At 32.2% G+C, this 21,410-nt stretch overlaps 2 protein-coding genes across 3 annotated transcripts; one reads left to right on the forward strand and one right to left on the reverse strand.

The window, feature by feature from the left end:
• The first annotated feature begins 1,338 nt into the window (after nt 1-1,338).
• Nucleotides 1,339-3,571, forward strand: LOC131846770 (methylated-DNA--protein-cysteine methyltransferase). The gene is made up of 2 exons (XM_059196164.1): nt 1,339-2,007; nt 2,602-3,571. Exons 1-2 carry the CDS (start codon nt 1,696-1,698, stop codon nt 2,842-2,844), a joined length of 555 nt encoding a protein of 184 aa, XP_059052147.1. The 5' UTR covers nt 1,339-1,695; the 3' UTR covers nt 2,845-3,571.
• On the reverse strand, nt 3,555-20,805 carry LOC131846768 (ATP-dependent translocase ABCB1-like). 2 transcript variants are annotated; one of them, XM_059196162.1, is made up of 23 exons: nt 19,342-20,794; nt 16,514-16,577; nt 15,448-15,726; nt 14,923-15,023; nt 14,292-14,463; nt 13,636-13,807; nt 12,831-12,961; nt 12,524-12,748; nt 11,622-11,747; nt 10,701-10,904; nt 10,198-10,368; nt 9,494-9,683; nt 9,305-9,384; nt 8,427-8,591; nt 8,035-8,139; nt 7,279-7,440; nt 6,695-6,898; nt 5,897-6,138; nt 5,613-5,769; nt 4,993-5,187; nt 4,434-4,640; nt 4,190-4,336; nt 3,555-3,760 (listed from the first exon to the last, which is right to left on the reverse strand). In XM_059196162.1, exons 1-23 carry the CDS (start codon nt 19,479-19,481, stop codon nt 3,569-3,571), a joined length of 3,831 nt encoding a protein of 1,276 aa, XP_059052145.1. In that variant the 5' UTR covers nt 19,482-20,794; the 3' UTR covers nt 3,555-3,568. The 2 variants fall into 2 exon arrangements, 1 of the variants encoding a protein (XP_059052145.1); XR_009357688.1 differs by having other exon boundaries at nt 3,672-3,760; nt 4,434-4,600; nt 19,342-20,805.
• Between the last annotated feature and the right edge of the window lie 605 nt (nt 20,806-21,410).

Here is a 21,410-nt window from a genome sequence, read left to right on the forward strand (position 1 = left end):
GTGAATTCTTATCGCACCACACACATATCTTTTCTTTACGCTCAAAGTGATTCCTATCAGGGGATATTATCTTTTTATCCTTACTATTTGTCATATTCAAACATGCAGCAGAAGACATAGAAATATTCTGTCCCATATAATTATTAGACGTTTTAAAACGAGACAAACGTATCCTTTCATCAGATTCAACCTCCGACTTGACAAAATTCAAAAGCCTGGATAATGGACTAATATTTCCATTATTTCGTTCATTAATAGGTATGTGACCTATGCCAAGCTTTCAATACATCTTCAGGTAATGAGGATTCGACTAATGGTAATAAAGAAGATGAGTATTTCTACTGGGTTACTCCCATAGATTCGAGTGCCAAAATTTGTGTCGTCAGACCGTCATATAATGTACGAATTGACCCTTTCTGTACACGTTTTGCCTGCGCTAGAACCAGATTAAGTACCTCTCTCACATAGTATTCTATTATCATTTCATCTTTAGCAAACCGATACTTAAGTTATTCTATAACTACATTATAATGCTCGCCTTATGGTGGAAAACTTTCTAAGAATTCACTCGTTACTGACACTATTTCCATGCATTGAAGCAGGTAGTGAAATTTGTCATCATTATTAATCTGGTCATCAAGGTGTATCTTTTTGAACTGGGACAAGAACCTCAACCAATTCCTGATCTCCCCATTGTACTTCGGAAGTTCCAGCTTTGAAAGGTGAAAGTGTCTATTGCCATTTGTTTTTGACGAAAACTGACTTTCTTCTATTTCATTGACAGCTAACTTCGGCGGAGAAATAGAAAATTTACTCGCCCTTTGCTTCAACATGTAGTAACGTAAGTCATAGATATCCGCCTCATCGTTGTCTTTATTGAATTGTTTCTCATCACAATTATCATCATCGAGCCGAATAGTATGTCGAATAATTTATTCAGTTACTTTCCAATAGCCCTTCCAACCTTTGGCCACACAATGAGAATCTACAACGCGCTAATGTCCTCTGTGCCTTAATCCTTTCCCCGTTTAAATACCAGTATACCGTCCTGTCACGGTCGCCAGTATGTGGACGGCTCGTTTTAGGAAAAGAAAATACTAATAGAAAAGCTGAATAGAAAAAAATGTTTATTGCAAAAATGTCTAAATATCTAATTGACAAAAAATACAACATTCTCTTTTTTAAAATATTGATATAAAACCTCAACAATGATAGTAAATTCGCTACACATCAATATAGTATAGAAAAAGGACATCGATGTTTCTCATGCGATGTCTTATTTTATACTGACTGGAAAGACATGGATGTCAAGTAATGTCAACACATTGACGTCGCCGTATAAACCTCTTCCATGAAAAGGGAAACCCCGAACCAAAAAAAATTCTGAGAAACCATAGATGTGAAACGTAGAAGGATTATGACGTCAGAGCCGAAGAAAAATAAATATTGTTTTGACAGTTGATCGACTGACTTTGAAATTGAATCACTTCTCTAAGTTTCTAAAGTAGATAACAAACAGATTTAAAGCAACATTATTAATTATTACTGTTTTATTTCATTATTTGGTTAAATATTTTTGTATTTGTATTAGAAAGCTTGTAGACAGTCATATAGCGTGCCGTGCAGTGTTATATTTTTTAAGATTTTGTCGTTTCCTTTTTTACCGTCAATAAACTGAAGTCTTATTTTGGAAATATGCCGATTTTCAATATGATTTCTAAGTATTCTAATGGGTCCGCATTAACAGTTAATATTATCAGTTTTGAATCTCCTGTGGGGAAAATTGTTGCAGCAGCAGATGACGATTTCTTATACTTTGTATGTTTTGAAGATTCAAAAAAAATCGAAAAGAAGATACAGTCCTTGTCTGAGGAACTTTCTTGTAATTTTCTGGAAGGAACAAATAAAGTTTTAGAAAGTCTAAAGTACGAACTCTCTGAATATTTTGAGGGAAATCTTAAGACTTTTTCTGTGCAGATAAAGACAACAGGGTCAGATTTTCAAAAGGTATGTATAAGAAATTTATTTAAGACCATCTATGTCAGTAATATATTTAAATTTATGTCAGTTATCTGTTAAAGTTATCTTGTAAAAATAGGTTTTCGTGGAGTATTTAACGCTGACATAGAATGAGAAGACTACACCCTATAGACAGCATAATGCATAGAGAAATATTTATCAAAAACCAGAAGATCGAAACTGCCATACAACATGCTTAACTATATGTCCGGAGATAACATAATAATTCCCCAAACAAATTTTGAATATACAGTGAAAATTTTACATGTTACATGCTTGTTACACAAAGTAAACTTATTATCAGGTGTAACTTCATTAAAATTTTTTATGATGATTAAGAATTCATGAAACATTTAATTATAGTTCGAATGTGGTGAAAGAATAATAAACATCTGTCATATTTTTTATGTTAAATCAATTTGTAAAATGGTATGCTTCTCAGATTCCTGCGAGAAAGAGAGTTTCAATCCATTTCTATTTTTTGTAGTGTACATTCATCATCAATTTGTTCTCTAAAATGCATATTAGAGATATATTTAGAGTGTATTCATATTATTATTATTTTAACATCTCATGTTGCAGCAAGTTTGGGCCAAACTTCACCAATTACCCTATGGTACATGTCAAACTTATAGTGACCTTGCCAAGTCAATTGGTCTCTCAGGAAGCTATTCCAGAGCAGTGGGTGCTGCATGCGGAGCTAATTCTCACCTACTTGTAGTACCTTGTCATAGAATTGTGGCTGTTGGTTCTAGAGGTGGCTTCAGCAGTGGTATTGATAGAAAAGAATGGTTACTGGAGCATGAGAAAAAACATACATTATAAATAGAACTATATTTCTTTAATTTTTATTTCATAATAACAGAATATCAGTTAATTGTTAACATATTCTCAGTTTTATTATATTACTTAATAATCTTGAATTACATGTATAAGCTACTGTGCACAATTAATTAGTGTACCTACCTCATTAACAATTATTAGGTTAGCTGATAATGATCAGATCAAATCTGTTGTCTGTTGTTGTTTTTGTGTCTATAGACTAGTGAAGATTTTGATTGTGATAGTATGATTGTTTGTTATAAATATATATATGTTGCTATATTGGATAGATATAAATATATACAGAAAAACATCAAATAAACGTAAAAATAGAATAATTCAAGTAAAATGTATGTATTAAAAAGGATTTTGTTCCATCAAATATTTAAAATAAATAGTTTCTATATATAAAAATATTACTTAGGTTGTATATATAATAAGTATCTGAAAAATTTGCACATTTAAAATATAAAGATGAGTGTAAATAAAATGAGAAAAAAATCCATCCTCTGAGACCTGTACAAGTACTGTTAAGGATTACACGAAGATAATGATGGACTTTTATCTGTTTAATTTCTAAAAAGGTATATTACTTTTATATGGAAGCCTTTAAGTTGTCGTTGGTATATAATAAAAATCAATTACAGATAGGATCTGAATTTATTTAGTGAATATCTACTTAATACCTATTTGTACCAATTTTTTTATCAATAAATTTTTCAAAAAATTATATTGCTGCTTTATTTAAATCGTAGTAGAGTCCCTTGAGCTGCATGAGCTGTGCGTGCGTGCCGGTCTCGTGCATTCGCCCGCTGCTGAGCACGCAGATGCGGTCCGCGTCCCGCACCGTGCTCAGCCGGTGCGCTATCGTCACGCACGTGCGACCCGCGCTCGCAGCCAACAGCGCTTCCTGCACCACCTACATAATCAAGACGCAAACAGGTATTAATATATAAAATTCTAATGATCACAGACCCACAATAAGGGAAAACATGTGCCTTTTCTAATGTCTTACGATATTTTACAGGTGTTTCAGTTTTTGGTTTTATTTTTCCATTCATTCCTATGTTATTGAGCAATTAACGGAATTGCTCAATAACATCGGAATGAACAATATATGCACGAAATCTAGGTGAAATCGTTTCGGTGAGAGGTCGGGAAAAAGATGCACTGTAGCAATCCTTTCTTGAGCATGTCACATACACGTCAGTTTCAATGTATGATTTTCTCTGAGTGCGAATAAGTTAGGAAATATTTTTCTTTTTAAATGTAATACGAATAAAGGTAGGAGAATTGATTTTGTATATGTACGCTTGCAATTTCAAAATGAATATAAAATATCCTTTACCTTTTCACTCTCTGTGTCAAGAGCACTGGTAGCTTCATCAAGTATTAGTATTTGTGGATGTCTTATTAGCGCTCTCGCTATGGCCACACGCTGCTTTTGACCACCTGATAACTGAGAACCTTTTGACCCGACATTCGTATCATAACCCTAAAAAATACATTGTTGACCGTGAAATTGCTTTATTTCAGCATATTATGTTATCTGTGATTTCAGTAATGTTTAACTAAACATGACTACTACTTACTGAAGGCAATGATATAATGAAGTTGTGTATATTTGCTTGTTTAGCCGCTTCAATGATTTCATCCATAGATGGCTGACGCGAGTTGTCACCATATGCAATGTTTTCACCAATAGTTCGATCGAAGAGTATTGGTTCTTGTTGGACGAAACCGATCGTTTTTCTCGCATCTGCGAGGGTTAAGTTTTTAATGGGTATGTCATTTTGGGTCTGAAAAAATATTGAATATATATGAAGGAACTCGAGGTGGAATCATCAATTTATTTGAACAGAATAACAGATTTATATCGGTCATGTCACCTAACGAATTCTATCAGATTGTGTTTCGATTGATTGATTCGGTTTAGGAAACTTAAAAAATGTAAACAATTATAATTTATTTCTTAGCCTCAAAATTGACCTATAATATAAAAAAGCTTTATTTTGCTACCTTAATAAATTAATGTAATTTTGCGAAGACATTGCTTTCGATACTATCTAAACTATACAAAATTGAATTAGTGTCAAATAATGTTCACATTGTACGTTACGCTACGATTCAAATACAAAGCTATATACTAACCACTACTCCCATATCTGGATCATAGTATCTTTCAAGTAGTTGAATAACTGTGCTTTTACCACACCCGCTAGCGCCGACCAACGCCACGGTTTTACCCTTATTTATTTCAAGATCCATATGTTTTAGTACTTCCACGTCAGGTCTAGAAGGGTATTTGAAATGAATATTCTTTAGAGCTGCGGTGCCATTTCCATTCTGAAAAAAAAAGAGAAATTAAATCGTGCTTTTTATAAGCATATTTCGATTATCGTATGTCACTCGGTTAGAACAATTATTGTTCTTAGCCGAATTGTTACCAAAGTTTCTGTTTAAATTATATTATTTATAATATAAAAATACTGATAATGAAAATACTGGAACCAAAATCAGGAACATAGTACTCAAAAAATAATTATCCAAGAATGGCAAAAATCTCAAGAAAAGAATAAAAATAAAGTACGCAGTGCGAATATGTGGTATTCGCACTGCGTACTTTATTTTTATTATGCCACAGTTTATATTTTCGTAGAGAACTGTAGGTATCATGAGCAATAAGTAAATAAACACCATGTTTTAATCACGAACATTAGATACAATAGAATATTAGATACATTATTAAAAATAATATTATCGAAACTTACAAATTCTTGATTAGGTTCTGCTGGATCTATGATTTTTGACTTAAGATTGAGCAATACTACAACACGTCCTGCTGCTTTTATTCCTTTATGGAAGTTCGGTGCGAACGCAAAAGCTTGTGCAGCTGTGCCGGCACTTATTAGGATTGCTTGTGCTGCTCTGTAATTGAAAACAAATGATAATATTTTGTAGTATTATTTTTGTTCTCAATGTTATATTCTTTAATCTAAGATTTAAAGAAATCCTGCTTATAAATAAAATTGTTGCTTACGTACTACATACTTACTTCATTATAATTGCGTAATCTATATGTTCGTTTATAATTAACGTTCCACCGTAATACAAAGCTATGGCATTAGTGAAATTCATAAGACCTCTAGAGAGACCAAACACTATTCCTCGCCAGTGCGATGCTCGTTTTGCGATTTGCAAACCGGGTAGAAGTAGTATAGAGTAACAGTTCAAAAACATTTTCTCCTTCCCTAGGGATGCTACAGTACGTACGTTGGATACCGCGTCTACAGCCAACTAAAACATACCAATAAAATATAAATATATCAGTAACGTACTATGTATGTTGTGTTTTTGTCCCAATCTTATAGCATACTTGCTGACCACGCAAACGTTGTTTTGCCATATAAATTAAAATCGCAATTAAAATGTTGTATGTATTTTTTAATGATACATTATAAACAAATATTAAAAATTGACCATTAAATAAAAAAAAACATATTCGGGGTGGACAACTCGTATCACATAGTAGTATGAAAAGATAGTAGCTGATTCTCTGACGTACTGAATAGAATTTCATAAAAATCAGTCAAACCGGTTCAGAGGAGTATGGTAACTCACATTATGACACAAGAATTTTATATATACGGAGATAGATAAATAGTAGCTAGATCGTCTAGGAGGATAAGGAGTAGCTGTATGCTAATTCTTGCTTGACGAATATCGAAGCCAACGCTAGTTATGTTACGATTCAATGAGGAATCGAACTTAGGGATTTGTAACATTAATACAAATACAAAGGGCATAATGTAGACTAATATTAAATCTCGTAGTAATAAAAAAAAAACCATACCTTTGAGCTCGCTTCCATAGCTTTTGCTGTTCCTGAAGATTCATCGCCTGCCATTTGACGTTCTTTATAAAATACGCCAGCTATTATGGGCACAAAAACAAGTGCAACAAGTCCCACACGATATTCATAATACAGTGAAATCACTAGAGCAAGTATTAACGTGCCTGCTGCTTGTAGTAATGTACCGATTCGCTGTCCAGTAGCCTGAAATAGAAAGGACAATAATAATGATTAGGTACTTTATCATAAATCAAAGTACTGCCTCTGTTTTATTAGTAGTACTTAGAGTAGTAGTACTTCTGTTTCATTAAACACGAAGAATAGAAGTAAATTGAATAGATGTAACATTATTTATCTATTGCAGAGATTATTCAATATATCTAACCTGTATTTGACGATATAGAATGTATTTGGGTTGGCGGTCCATCGAGGAAATTTCACCAGGATTTAACGACAATGGTTGTCAGGACAGGAGTGGATGTTGACTGTTAGGATACATTGCTAGTACTGGCCACTTCTCCCTTAGTAATAATCCATTGTATTTCTATATATTACTATAATTAATGATTTAAATATAAGCTTACGGCTTGCACTGCAGCCGCCTCTCCAGCTAATCTCGCACACAGAGCACCCGTCGAATTGTCCTTGTTATCGTAGTAGGCTACATCTTGCTGTAGAAGGGTCCCGAACATGCGTTTCCTTAGCCTTTCTGTCAAGTACTCTCCAGCAACGCCGTAGAAGTGTATCTTGGAAACAGTTCCAGTTATTTAACAGCCTAATTGTTGAAAATTTATAAATGTTGCTTTTCAAGTTCAAATAACTAGGTTTATTACTGGTGTGTGATTTACACGCCAGATACACACACACACGCCTTGACCGATCGGACTTTTTTTGAGTAAACGATGAGTCGATGGTCGATGAATCTTGGTCTCGATCGGTCAAACCGTTTCGGAGGAGTATCGTTATAATGAGTGCAAATATCTAAGATCGCTTCGCGCTTCGCGCTCATAAGTAATATTGCACATGAAGTGATATTTTTTAATAAATTTAATAAGCCGTAGCTTATATACATAAACAGCGTCACGGAGATGAGCTTATCATGCATTACTATTGGGACTGAGATGTCATGCTTTCGTATCCTGTAATTTTACTGCCCTTCGATTGAAGGGCGAGATAAGCATTGCTGGTGAAGCCACCAGCAATACAGCTTAGAAAAAGCGACTTTTACAAAGTCTACCTTAGTATGTAAGTACCATAAAACCTCGTTCCAGTGACATAATTATGTAAATATATGTGTACATTCGTATTAGGAAAACTATGAAATCAAGTTAGATATTTACTGTAATGAAATTGGCGAAACCCGAAAGTACTCCTATGATGATAAATGTGAACACAAGTCTGCGCACCTCAAGCAACATTTCATCTTCATCAGCATTTGAAAATACCTGAGAATTATAAAACAAAAATTTTATGTAGTATTTCCGCTGCATTATTTTTTTCTTTAAATAACAGACTACATATTTTAACAGATTTTAATTTAACCGGTAAGCTACTGATGAAGGTTTACTAGTTACCTAGGTAAGCGATTATACTGGTAGGGATATAACTCTACGTAAATATCACCTAAATCAGTTACAGTCACATATGGAGTCATAGCGTAAGAGACATCTAAACAAATTCAATTTAGTACCTAATCATAATTGATATTAGTAGATAAGAGTGATATTATTACCCCTATATAGTCACCGATTATAACACCAAACATTGGCATGGCGAATCCACTAAACAATGAAGAAATGCTAGCTAAAGTGACAGATTTCCACTCTGGTCCATTCAGTCGTAGGATCTCCCAAAAAGATGTCTCCTGCTCAGTTTCCTCTGGTTCCTTTTCTTCTTGCTGTAGGTAAAGAATGTATAGAGATATGTAAAAGTAGTTACAGTTCTCACCATAGAAACCAAAAATTTCTAGTAGGTACCTAATATATGGAAAACCCAAAATATGGGATCTAATAATATATTGTCGTTTATAAATGGTCTTACATTTATATTTTCATTAATAGCTAATGCAGAAGATATTTTATAATCTGTTTTTTTAGTAATAGTTAGTTACCTATCTATTAATATAATAATAATGAATGTAATACATCTATACGTATAAATAAAATCGGAGCGTCTGATTATAATATTGAAATAACCGTTTTTTACTACATGCATATGCATATGAATTTAAATACGGTACATACACCAAAAAAACATTTTTTACAATTTTTGTCTGTCGGTCTGTTTGTTCCGGCTAATCTCTGCAATGGCTGGACCGATTTTGATGGGGCTTTTATTGGCAGGTAGCTGATGTAATAAGGAATAACTTAGGCTACTTTTATTTCGGAAAAATAAAGTTTAATTCCACGCTGGCGAAGTCGCGGGTGCAGCTAGTAATGAATAGATATAATTGAACTAGCGATTGAAGATTTATTATATAAATTGGTAACGTTACAAATGCCCAAATGTATGGGTTTGACATAGTATTTCGAAATTGACCTTATATATTCTTTATTTTGATTTATAATATTATCTCAAATCATTCTTAAAATGACTAACGTAATTACTCACTACAGTTATAATGTCCTTGAGTTCGTCTTCATCAAGGTTATTACTTATTTCTGATTGCTGACGATTGATAACTGGCTTATCTAGAAATATAAATTTAATATAATTTCATTACAGTCATTATTTTTTTTATTTTATTTGATTACCAAACGCCAATAGATATCTGCAAAGCATCAAAACTATTTTCATTACCATTATCCTGAGCTTCAGGGTCAGAAGTTTGTATCATCACCATATCATAGTAATGCCCTTTCTTTTTCATTAAGTCGTTGTGATTCCCTGATTCAATTATTTCTCCATTTTTGAATACGTATATAATATCTACGTGTCGTATCGTTGAAAGTCGATGAGCTACTATAATAGTTGTGCGGCCTTCTTGCGCCTAGAAATAGTTTAATAATAAAACATATATATTTAAATAGTCGTTTAGTTTGCAATCTTCAATCAGATTGAAGATTTATTTTTGAAGATGATAGCACTTAAGTTCGTCAAATCATCAGCGTCTTCCTTATCCCATTTATTTGGGATCGGCGTAATATGTTTTTCTCTTCCATTCATCCCTGTTCGCAGTCATCTCGTTATTTATTTCCTTTCATACCATATCATCATTCACACAGTCCATTCATCTCTTTTTCGGCCTTCCTCTTATAACCATCCACATTCATATGTAACACCTTCCTTAAAATATTATGTTAATTCCTACGCATTATATATCCATACCACGATAGACAATTACTCTTCAACCTCTCTGACACCGGCGTCACTTTCATACTTCCTCTAATGTATTCATTCCTTATCTTATCCATTCTTGTCATACCACACATCCACTTCAACATTCGCATTTCAGTTGCATGCAGTTAATTAATAAATTAAGTTTTAAGATATGTTCAGTTTACCTTGTCAAGTGCTTTTTGTACTTTAGCTTCAGAAGAGATATCAAGTGCACTAGTGGCTTCATCGAGGAGGAGTACGCGAGGATTACGTATTAGAGCTCGAGCTATAGCAACCCGTTGTTTTTGTCCACCTGATAGAGATGCTCCCCTTTCGCCTACAACCGTGTCATATCCCTATAACATACAGGTTTCTAGTATATAAATATTCATTAAATTATTAAATGGTACTAAAGGTTTAAAAGACTGCTAACTTTAAAGCACTAGAATAAAGACTGCTGATACATAGTCTGACTGATACACGTCAGTCAGTTCAGTCGTTAAGCCGTTTGCGTTCCTGTAGGCTGCCTTTAGCGCATTTCTGAAGAATATGGATATCAACCAAAAGCAGTAATAAATATGTCAACAACCTAACTTGGCAAACGACGACGACAATTATTTAGGTTCAACTATTATTTGATCTTTAAATTTAAAAATTAATTATAATGTAAATATCTAGATTAGTAAACCTTAGGCAACTTTATGATAAAGTGATGAGCATTAGCCTGTCTGGCGCAGGATTCAATCTGAGCTTCTGTTGCATCTTCTCTTCCATATCGTATGTTTTCTCGAATTGTCGTATTGAATAGTACAGGCTCTTGGCTCACCAGACCTATTTGTTCACGCAACCAGCGCACAGATAGGTCACGGACATCGTTACCATCTAACGTAACCTGTAATGGAAAACTGACTATTAGACACTGCTTAAAAATATATATAAGTATGTCTACAATACACAAGGTATTTAATACAAAAATGTAATTCGGACATTTTTTTATTTGTATTGTTGGTAAACGATTTGCTTAATATCGTAAATAATGGACATAAGTTATGGTATGACTTATTGTCTCTAGTCCACTAATAGCCTCAGTAAGTATATGGGCCTACTTCAGTAGCTACTACTACTCTAAAAGTAGTTTGCAATAGACGAAAGTAGTCTATTCGCAATTAATATATTTCAAGATAGAAGTGATTTCTTTGAATTGGTCACTTTGTTCATCAGGTGATGGTCAGCCTCTTTGAGAGACACCAGTGATGTTCATATTCTCTTAATCAGATGAGATTTAAAAATATAACTAATAAGAATCTTACTAATATAATAATCGCGAAAGTTTGTGAGTATGGGCGGATGTTTATTACTCTTTCACGCAAAAACTACAGAACTGATTTTGATGAAATTTTATAGTAATATATCTTATACATCAGAATATCAGACTATAAATTTCATGCATGTGAAACCGCGGGCGCAGCTAGTGTAACTATAGATGGTAATAAGTAATAAGCTGATAAGGTAATATTCCAAAAGTACAGTTGTAATTAAATGAACCCATACAAAACAAACATAAAAAAATATTTCGTTTTTATGAAATATATTTTTTTGTGATACTTACGGTTCCTTTCGCAACGTCATAGTATCGCGATATGAGTTGTATGACAGTGGACTTGCCGCATCCAGAGTGTCCAACCAGCGCCGCTGACTGGCCATGATTCACCTTAAGACTTACTCCTTTCAAAACCTGTTTTAAATATTACAGTCATATTTAATAAATGCTTCACACTAGTATTATAATTATAGGTATTATACATACGGATGGATTCTGTCGCTATATTGAAGATTGGTGGCAGCCGACAGCAGTCTCTAGTACACTATTCTCAGCGGTTTATTTTTGGTTTGATATAGGTGTTTCCCTCACCAGAGAGTCGGACAGTTACATTTGTTTATGTAGTGTGGTTTAATCCTGTCTTTAACCCTATGTTTAATAGCAAACTGTTCTTACTTGTTTTAAGATCCTGTATTAAAGTCTAGTATTCGAACCGGTTACTTGTTATGGTTATTTCAATCACCTGGCCTATAAGATTTCTATTTTAGATTTTATGTAGATAACTAATTGACTTTACGAGCATTTATGCCAAGAGTGACGTGGCTTATTGGTTATCTCTCCTAAATTAGACTCCAAAGGAAATTATCATGAATTTGAATTTGGCTCGTTACAAAAAACTTGTTTTATTGTATATTTTTGATGGTTTTCTCTCTGGTGATGGAAACACCGATAACAACACACCGGTAGGTACAACATAGCTATTTACGTTGTATTTCATTTAACTCCCGCGTCGACAAATAATCTTATTAATATTTTGTGAGTGGAATATATTATGGATGGATGTTTGTTACTCTTTCACGCAAAAACTACTGAACGGATTTTGATGAAATTTTACAGTAGCTTATACATCAGAATAACATATTGAAGTAATTCAAATTATTAGTATTAAGTAAGTAAATATCGTTACTTACAGGTACATCTGGTTTCGAAGGATAGTTGAATACAACGTTTTTGAATTCTATATTCCCTTCGGAACTTTTAGGTGTAACACCTACACTTTTCAATGGATTTATAGTAGGTACGTTATCGATTAGATTGAATATTTGTGCACCAGCACCGCTGGCCACCCCAAACACTACAATAAGGGTTTGTAACATTGCAAAATTCTCGGATGCCATCAACACGCCCAAGAAAACCTGCATTAAAGAAAAGAGTTAGATTTAGTTTGAGTAAAATTCAACATTATTTATAAACTAATAAGGTTTGTTAATTACTCACTGAGAGCATAGTTGAGACGTCATATGTTTCGGGATCATTTACGATAAGGACATATCCAAACCAGAAGGCAAGAGCGTATGAACTGAAGATGCAGAGGAACAATAGTCCCATAGTTAGGGCATTGTAGAAACCTAAAATATAAAAATACACCTACAAGGTTTGAACGACAAAAATTTAACAACCAATTAAACAACGCTTCAATTCAATACGACCTAAAAATAGTAGTATCAAGTTATTTTTTCTCACCACGTACAGAAATTCTATAAACTTATAATATGTTTCCGTACAGTGCGAGGCGAGACGCTGCAAAAAATGTACGCTGTAAAAAATACTTATTGTATACTGGAATTTAACAAAAATAACCCTGGACAATTCACACAGAGTCATCTAGTCCCAAACTAAGCAGAGCTTGTGTTATAGGTATTAAACAACTAATACAAATACTTATATGCATATTTGGTATATATTTTTGTAAATACATACATAATATATATAGAAAATACCCAGACCAATAAACAATGTTCATATACAGCATAAGGAACCGAACTTGCAACCATCCAATGAAAGGTGGTCTGCTAAACCGCTAGATCACCGAGGCCGTCAATATAGGTACATATAATAGTTATAAAATATTGGTCCAAACTAATACAATGTATAATATTTATCTATATTGCTTGATATTTTAAACTGTTTTACTGTTTTTTACCCATATACCTATTTTATAAGCATTGCTATTCAATTTAATAAAATACAAACTCAAACTACAGTACTGTTACCTACTACTGACAGGTAGCTATCATTTTACCTTTCTTTATGTTAATTTTTCGTATGACTTTCAGGAGGCTTTGATATCTTTCTATTTCTTTTTCTTGTCCGTTGAATGCATAGACTGTACGGATTGATGATAAAACTTCTTCAGCTACAGCACCAGCTTTACCTGTAGCTTCTGTTTCTTTAACGGATAATTTAGCAGATATCTATAGGAAAAACAGCATAATAAAAAATCAACTGACCATATAAATGACAGAATTTAGAACCTATTCTAGAATAAATACGTTTTATATTTACAATTCCTCGGACAAAATATAAAAGAAATGTGGGAGCCTTGGCATCACTCACGTGTGAGTTTTATATATATATATATATGTATATATCAATATACATAATGGATCTTTCAAATAGTAAAAGAATTAGTAGTTAAATAGTATAAGAAAAATCGGTGTGCGGCACGTGTAGCGATTCCGATCTTTACTGACAGTCAAGTGTATACCTATAATATGAATAATGTCTGTGCTAGTCATTGTTTACATTAATTATTACTACAATCCAATATACGAGTATATATATTTTTTAATTTGCACTAACTAACTTCTGCTGGATTACATAGCGCCAAGAATATAGAAATCGAATCAAGAAGATACCTATACATATATATTACATATTGAATGAATGAATGCTCACCCATCCCGATAGTCCGAGTACAGCGTATTGTATAGGGAAAGATATTAAACACAATAACGCCAGTTTCCAGCCTAAAGCCAGAGCCATTAGAAATGTACTGACTGAGCCTGTCAAATAATAAACACATGTCGCTACTTTTTCACCAATCCCATCTTCAACTTTCATAGCATCGCTGAAATTAAAGAAATAATATATGTTATAACGATAATTCCGGATAATTCACGCAGCGCCACAAGTCCCGAGTTAAGCAGAGCTTAAGTACTTACTAAACAACTGATAGAAGTACATTAATATATATCAGGACGAATACAAACAATCGGGCTCATAAAAATAATATAAATAGGTATATATACTTATCAAAGTATCTGTTGTTAGAGTACAGTTTTATAATAGGCAATTTTACAATAGACACTCGTGACGACACTTACTAAATTTCTACTTAAACTATTTTAAGAGGACTAATAAAACTTTATCAATTCGAGATATGAACAATCCTGAGAAAATGTGTTGCTAATCGTTGAAACTCAGTATTAAAATAATTTACGTACTTTACTAATAGTGGTTAATATTGCAAAAGTTAAATGAAGTATGATTATAATCATGAAATAATAAAATATAGATATAAAATTACCTCGTCATCTTTTCCGCGAAGTCACCCATTTGATGGGTATCAAAGTATGCAAAATCTTGATTTAACACTGCTTTAAAATATTCTTGCCGAATACGATAAACCTGAAAATGTTTACAAAGACAATTACCTACATTCTAAATATATTTACCTACGATATTAATTAGATTATATGGTAAGTATACATTATAGTACAGATATTTTCGCATGTAGGTAAGTATAATGTTTACATGTAAATATTTAGTCCTAAATTAGACACTGTAGTGCCTAATTATCTTTTACTAAATTTTGTCTTGCATTCTAGATACAATATACTCTGAAAATAATACGTAGGACTAATGAAATCAGCATTATAGGGATCTATCCAATATCTATAAATACCAGTTCTTATAACATGAACAGAACTTCCATTCATAATTAGTGGCGACTTGCGTTATTTCTCTGAATCGGTAGGTTTATCAATAAAAATGAGTTTCATTTCAAATATTTTTTTTAATAGGTTTAATTTAAATCGATTCATTTACTGACCTGATTGTATGCTGCTACATTCATGAGGACGGTTGCTACATAAGTAAAAAAAACGAAAGTTACAGCAACTAGGGTATTACTTATTGCGTAATAAAATAGTGCTTTATAGAAAGCTTCATCGTTTGGCTTTCCTTCATTTAATGATATCCCATATGAGACCATGTTTTGGGATAAGTATGAGAAAAGTAATACGCATACCGGCGTAGTACAACCGCATATTACTGAGCTTAATAATGCTATTGTTATGAAGATCTTGTCCTTAATACTCGCAAATCGGAACTGTAAAAAAATGCAGAATAAACATGTTTTTTAGTGGCTGATAATGGTTTTGTGCACCCACGTGAGCTAACGGTGAAAGCTGGCTGAGAACCAATGGAAGATAATACTGCTAGCTATTTACTAATATCTTATTAACTATCGCACATTACTATCAAACTTTTATTAGACAGTAAAATTATAGGATACAATTATGTCATAGTCTTCCGGAATGCCAACGCATGACTAGTATTACGGGTGTTACATGATGTTCGTATTCTACTCGTGTATATAGGTGATGGTTACCACTTATCATCAGGAGGGGTCATCAGCTTAGTTATTATTGTACTAAGTCGTATTTGACGACTCTTACCTAAAACAGTAGGTATCATATCATGCCGTACAACTATTGTGGCAGTCTAGGAGGAGTTTGCGGCGAATTCGGTTCTTGTTGATTGGTTTCGTTTAATCACAGATAACATAATATTACATAAAAAAAGTTAACGTTAAATGGAAATCCTTCTATCCAGCTAGTATTAACTATTACTAACTATATGCTTACGGTGTCGCTGTGTTTGTTATAACAATAAATCTTGCTTTAAAACGTGTATACTTTTAGTAAAAAAATAAGGATTCTTTATTTCCTCACGGAATCAGAGAGTAACTCTTTCTGCGTGGGCGAAGGTGTGGTATTCCCTCTAGCTCAGTACAAAAACAACAGTAATTCCAAATTTGTTTATAGCGATGACTCGTTCGTAGTTCTTTCCGCATTTATGTCGAGATTAAGACTAAATTGATAAAAAATACTCACCAATGTAAAAAAAGATATGCTAGGTATGTCGTGCTTCGTATCCTCCTCGACCTCTTCAGATTTACTGCAAGTGTAATTAGATTTGAAGATATAACAAAAACACAGCAAGGTGTGGTTTGTGTATATACTTCGGCTTTTGATTTGTGTATGTAGCTCAAATAGATAAATGTTTATTAAATTAATATTTACTATTAGTAGACCGTTAATGTAGAGTCTAATTATTAATAAATATTAGACTACAGATTATTTTTTTAGCATCAAAGTTGATATTTAATAACTAACTTGAGCTTTAATTTTATGTGTGGTATGTATATGCTTGAATAAGAACATTTTCCTTATATTGAATTTTACTTGGATTACAAATGTTTAGAATTAATTTTAGATTTGCCTATAATATTTTGCGTTCTTTGTGCAAGCTGTGTTGCTTGTATGTATATCTAATATGTATGATGTTCAGGGATCATGCTTATTTATGGATAGGTATATACCTACAGAAATAAATTGCAAAAACATACATATTCAGCCCTTCGAGCTTCATTTATTTTGGCATTAACTATCACATTGTATTTGTAAACTAATTTAAAATAAAAGATGCATTTGTTCACAAATATATTTATTATATAACAAGTATCTATAGCCTACCTTAATATGTATAGCTTATATTGATTCTTGGTAGGTAAGCAACATTTTAGTCTGCAGTTTTATTATATAATAAGATCTAAAGAATAATTACATTGTTATATGTATAAAAACAATTTATTTCCGCCTTTAGTACGTAATCCTAATCATATGATCACACGTGAGATTACAGAGTGTAAATTGACTTCTGGGTTCCGTAGTAATTGTAATGCTAATTACTTATATAATTTACACACACACAATATAATATTTTAAACTGAATTCAGATTATATTAATTTATAATTAATTGAGATTATTGATATGATGACAACATTAAGTACTAGTACGGCACTTTGTACAAGGCAATCTAATTGGCCCTCCGACGGGAAGACTCCGTTGAAATCTACCTACAAATTTCGATTATTCCCGTTCCCAACCAATCTCTGTGGCACTGCATTGTGGAGGTCCTTGCAATGTAAAAGCCACTTTCAATATATTATAATAAATATAATTATTTCCAATGAATAAATTATTAAAAAGTACGTTCCATTTTCTTTATTTGTATCAATCATCAAATAATGGGTTTATTTTATTTTTTAATTAATTAATAACATGACAATAAGGCAAACTTTATACTTACTATATCTGTAAATGATTTGTGGTTTTGTAATCACAGATGAGGATTGAATGTAACAAATATTTCAAGAGATTATACCATTGTGTACCTGGGTGACATGGTGTACATATTTATTTATTAAAAAATTAAGTACGTTCTTTAGCACCCATGTTCCACTTATAGTTTGGAACTACTTATCATAACGTAAAAAAATAAGTAACAATAGAGTTCTTATTATATTCGGCTAAGAAATTCTATTTTAGTAAAAAGACACTAGTTTATATCTTTAGTTAGTCGGTATGGTATGATACCATACCGACAAACTATGTCATGTCATTAGGCGATGGTAACATAAAAAAATAGTCAAAATATTTTGTATTTTCGACCATACTTAGTTACAAGTATGACAAATTTAATTTGGGTATATTGTTATTAAGTACTAGTACTATAATCATAATACTATATTTAATAATCATAATAACTTACATCAACTTATGGCATTTATGAAGACTACGTTATTAATGTAGACTACAAGAATAACAAATTTGATCGTAAATACGATCAAGCAACGGAAGAATGTTCTTAGAATACTACTTATATATTCTTTACTAGTTTAATTTAAATTTAAAGAAGCAGAAGTAAAATGGAGATATATCTATATTCACTTTGTTCAGAATATAGTACACTATATACTCATAACCTACTATGTAAAAGAGAATAATATAATAATCCTTCGAATTCTACTTGAGACGTTAGAAAATTAGAAATTCACACATTTTTATTTACCGTAGAAATCGTAAGAGCACCTAGGTGAGATGGGCCATAATTTTACAACTTTTTTGCTTACTTTAGCTCTAACAAAATTGCTACACTTTTTACTAGCCAGAAATAGACTGTGTTTTTAATTTTTGTCTATACCTATGATTTTTTCTGTAAACATTTCGTATATTCTTTTCATAAAAGCATCTTACGATAGGTGCTTTATTTTAAGAGTAGCATATTTTAAATAGCTTTTGATTATTAAGGCTAATACTTTACTAGGTATATGTGTCATACACATAGTTTTAATATACATATATTTGAGGTAGTTTTATCTATCCTATCTGAACTTTGTATATTTTATATACATATATTAACGTGGTGAATATCGAAGTATATTTTTATGCACCAATATTTTAAGATCTGGATAATTTGCATTGATTATTAAAATATGTTAAATTATGTGGCGGTAGTGACCAGACGTTAGAAATAGCTTATATTGTCTACATACCTACACATACAAATCTGTTGACATACATGTTTTTAATATATTAAAGATTATGAATGAACGGCGAGAATTCTATTGTTATTACTTATCAGTATGGCATATATAGCCTATTTTATTAAGTACTAGCTATGCTCGTTATTTCAGTCGTGTATACTTGTAAAAATTGTGCATTAATGTATAAATAAATTATAGGTTTGAAAGAAAAAGAAATTTCTTATTCCTCTTCGTATTAAGCATCCATACTAATATTATAAACGCCAAAGTGTTAGCAGAAAAAACAGTTGCGGGTAAAAAGTATTAAATAGTTTTAGTTAGTTTGTTCCTACCTTGTAGGTGTTATTTTTATATTATCACTTTTATCCACGAGTAACGATTCCATTTCATGTTTGTTTGTTCCATCATTAGATGTATATTTCTCTTTCGTTTTATTTAATTTAGTCCCACACGAGTCATCCGCGTCGTCCATGTTTTTATAAACAACTTCGCCTCCGGACACTACGAAACAACTTTTCTAACTGGAGATGTTTCAATAAAATAATAAGATCCATACCAGAACCGGTAAATATGCTACAGACCATGTTCGACCGCAGATACTGCATTGAAAGAAAAAAAAACTCTAAAAAAAAACCTGTTTCGTACTTGATAGATATGGGTAGAACTTGAATCCACTTAAATTCTCAATTAAGAAGGAAACAAATAAAGAAATATGGTGGCTTCGTAGTCTCGATGACCTTAAGTCCGGTGATCGCGGGTTCGATTCTCGCTTGACATTTGTTTTTATAATATAATTATTTTTATTGATCCAGTTATTTTCTGCGTTCGTCTTGTAAGCATTTACAAAAGAAAAATAACAATTCCTATCTTCTGTTTTGTAGCCAGTTCTGTTCTGCTAAGTTTGGCACTTGATGGCGCTAGGTGAAATATCCTGAGCATTTCTTTTAAATTACTTCCCGCGATCTCTTTACTAGTTAAGCTTATTGCCATGAAAACAGACAGACAGATACTTGCGCATTTGTAATATTAATATGGATTTTATATCTACAAAAGCCTCAACACCAATCGCATGAATCCATTTACATATTGATCAGGAACTGACATTTTTTAAGTAGATTCAATACGATAGAGCTAAAAACATCGTGAAATAAATAGAAATATTATAATAAACTAAATATAATGATTCTGATATTTTTAAAACAGGTTTATTAAGATATTAGATGGCCCAGCGGACGTACTGTCAAGGTGTTTAGTAAAATGTAGAGACCTTCACATAGTCGAAATCATAGAGTCAAGGCCTTTGAACACTTGGACTTGGTAATGACAGCATTAATTGACGTAGACATTATAGCTACAAAGTTTAATAATACCACAGATAACATAATATAATACTTTTTTATACCACAATGGTAGCAGACTTGTACATTTGAATAAATGGCTCAAGTTAAAAACGTTGTCTACTTCACAAGTTGCATACTAAATACGCGAATTGATCTATTTTTTTACATTTAAGATATACTAAGCCCGTCCTCGTGATATAATCTATGTTCATATAAAATTTCATTAATTTCCGTTGATCCGTTTAAAAGCTGATTAAAAGCTGATAGACAAATTACATGGAGTACTAATATTACGTATATAAATGTAAAAGTTTATAAGTATGCATTGATGTTTGTTACTTTTACGCAAAAACTACGGAACGGAATTTGATGAAACTTTATAGTATATAGCTTATTTATACATCAGAATAACACATAGGCTATAATTTGAAGACATTACGTAAATTGGAAAAGTGTGTCGGTCACTTTGGCAATTATAATAATATATAATAATAATAATATTTATTTTAAACCTTCATCATTAGAGTTTGATGCATAATAATAATAATATTAGTGAGGATTTTATTTTTATTATTGAACGGGTGTGTATAATACTATACAGTAAAAAAATATTTAAGTTTGTTTACATCCGTGCATTAGGTTTATCTACATAAAACGGAAATATATAGGACAGATAAGAGAATATTACATACATAATTAATAGACAGGTAGATACCAGTTTTCCCCGATACTTTGTCGGTGTGATCGGGAGAAATTGATTGCGTATTGATGGTGATTATTGGTATAAATAACTCCGACTACTATGAGTAGGTTTTATGTAGATACATATAGAGATCTATATGACTATGATTTGTTAAATCGTACTTGCAGGCATTATTCGATACTTAATTGTACAAACAGTCAGACAGACATACTTTTGTATTTAAGACATTTAAGTTGTAATTTTGGATGGGCCTAAGTTATAGAAAATATAATGCTAAAAAGTATACGTCTATTTATATTGCACAAGTGCCAACGATTGTCTGTCTGTGAAAAAATATAAAACGTATAAGTAGGTACAT

Source organism: Achroia grisella, unplaced genomic scaffold (assembly GCF_030625045.1).
Source record: "Achroia grisella isolate CSIRO2021 unplaced genomic scaffold, CSIRO_AGI_Agris_v1 utg512, whole genome shotgun sequence".
Taxonomy (NCBI): Eukaryota; Metazoa; Arthropoda; class Insecta; order Lepidoptera; family Pyralidae; genus Achroia; species Achroia grisella.

What these genes read in the sequence shown, in the direction of transcription:
- LOC131846768 (XM_059196162.1), bottom strand. Translation starts at nt 19,481, where the DNA reads ATGGACGACGCGGATGACTCGTGTGGGACTAAATTAAATAAAACGAAA. An exon ending in AAAAATTAACATAAAGAAAG is followed by an intron (nt 12,962 to 13,635) that starts GTAAAATGATAG and finishes TTTATATTTTAG; the next exon opens with GTTTCTACAATGCCCTAACT. An exon ending in TCATTATATCATTGCCTTCA is followed by an intron (nt 4,337 to 4,433) that starts GTAAGTAGTAGT and finishes TGTATTTTTTAG; the next exon opens with GGTTATGATACGAATGTCGG.
- LOC131846770 (XM_059196164.1), top strand. Translation starts at nt 1,696, where the DNA reads ATGCCGATTTTCAATATGATTTCTAAGTATTCTAATGGGTCCGCATTA. An exon ending in CAGGGTCAGATTTTCAAAAG is followed by an intron (nt 2,008 to 2,601) that starts GTATGTATAAGA and finishes CTCATGTTGCAG; the next exon opens with CAAGTTTGGGCCAAACTTCA.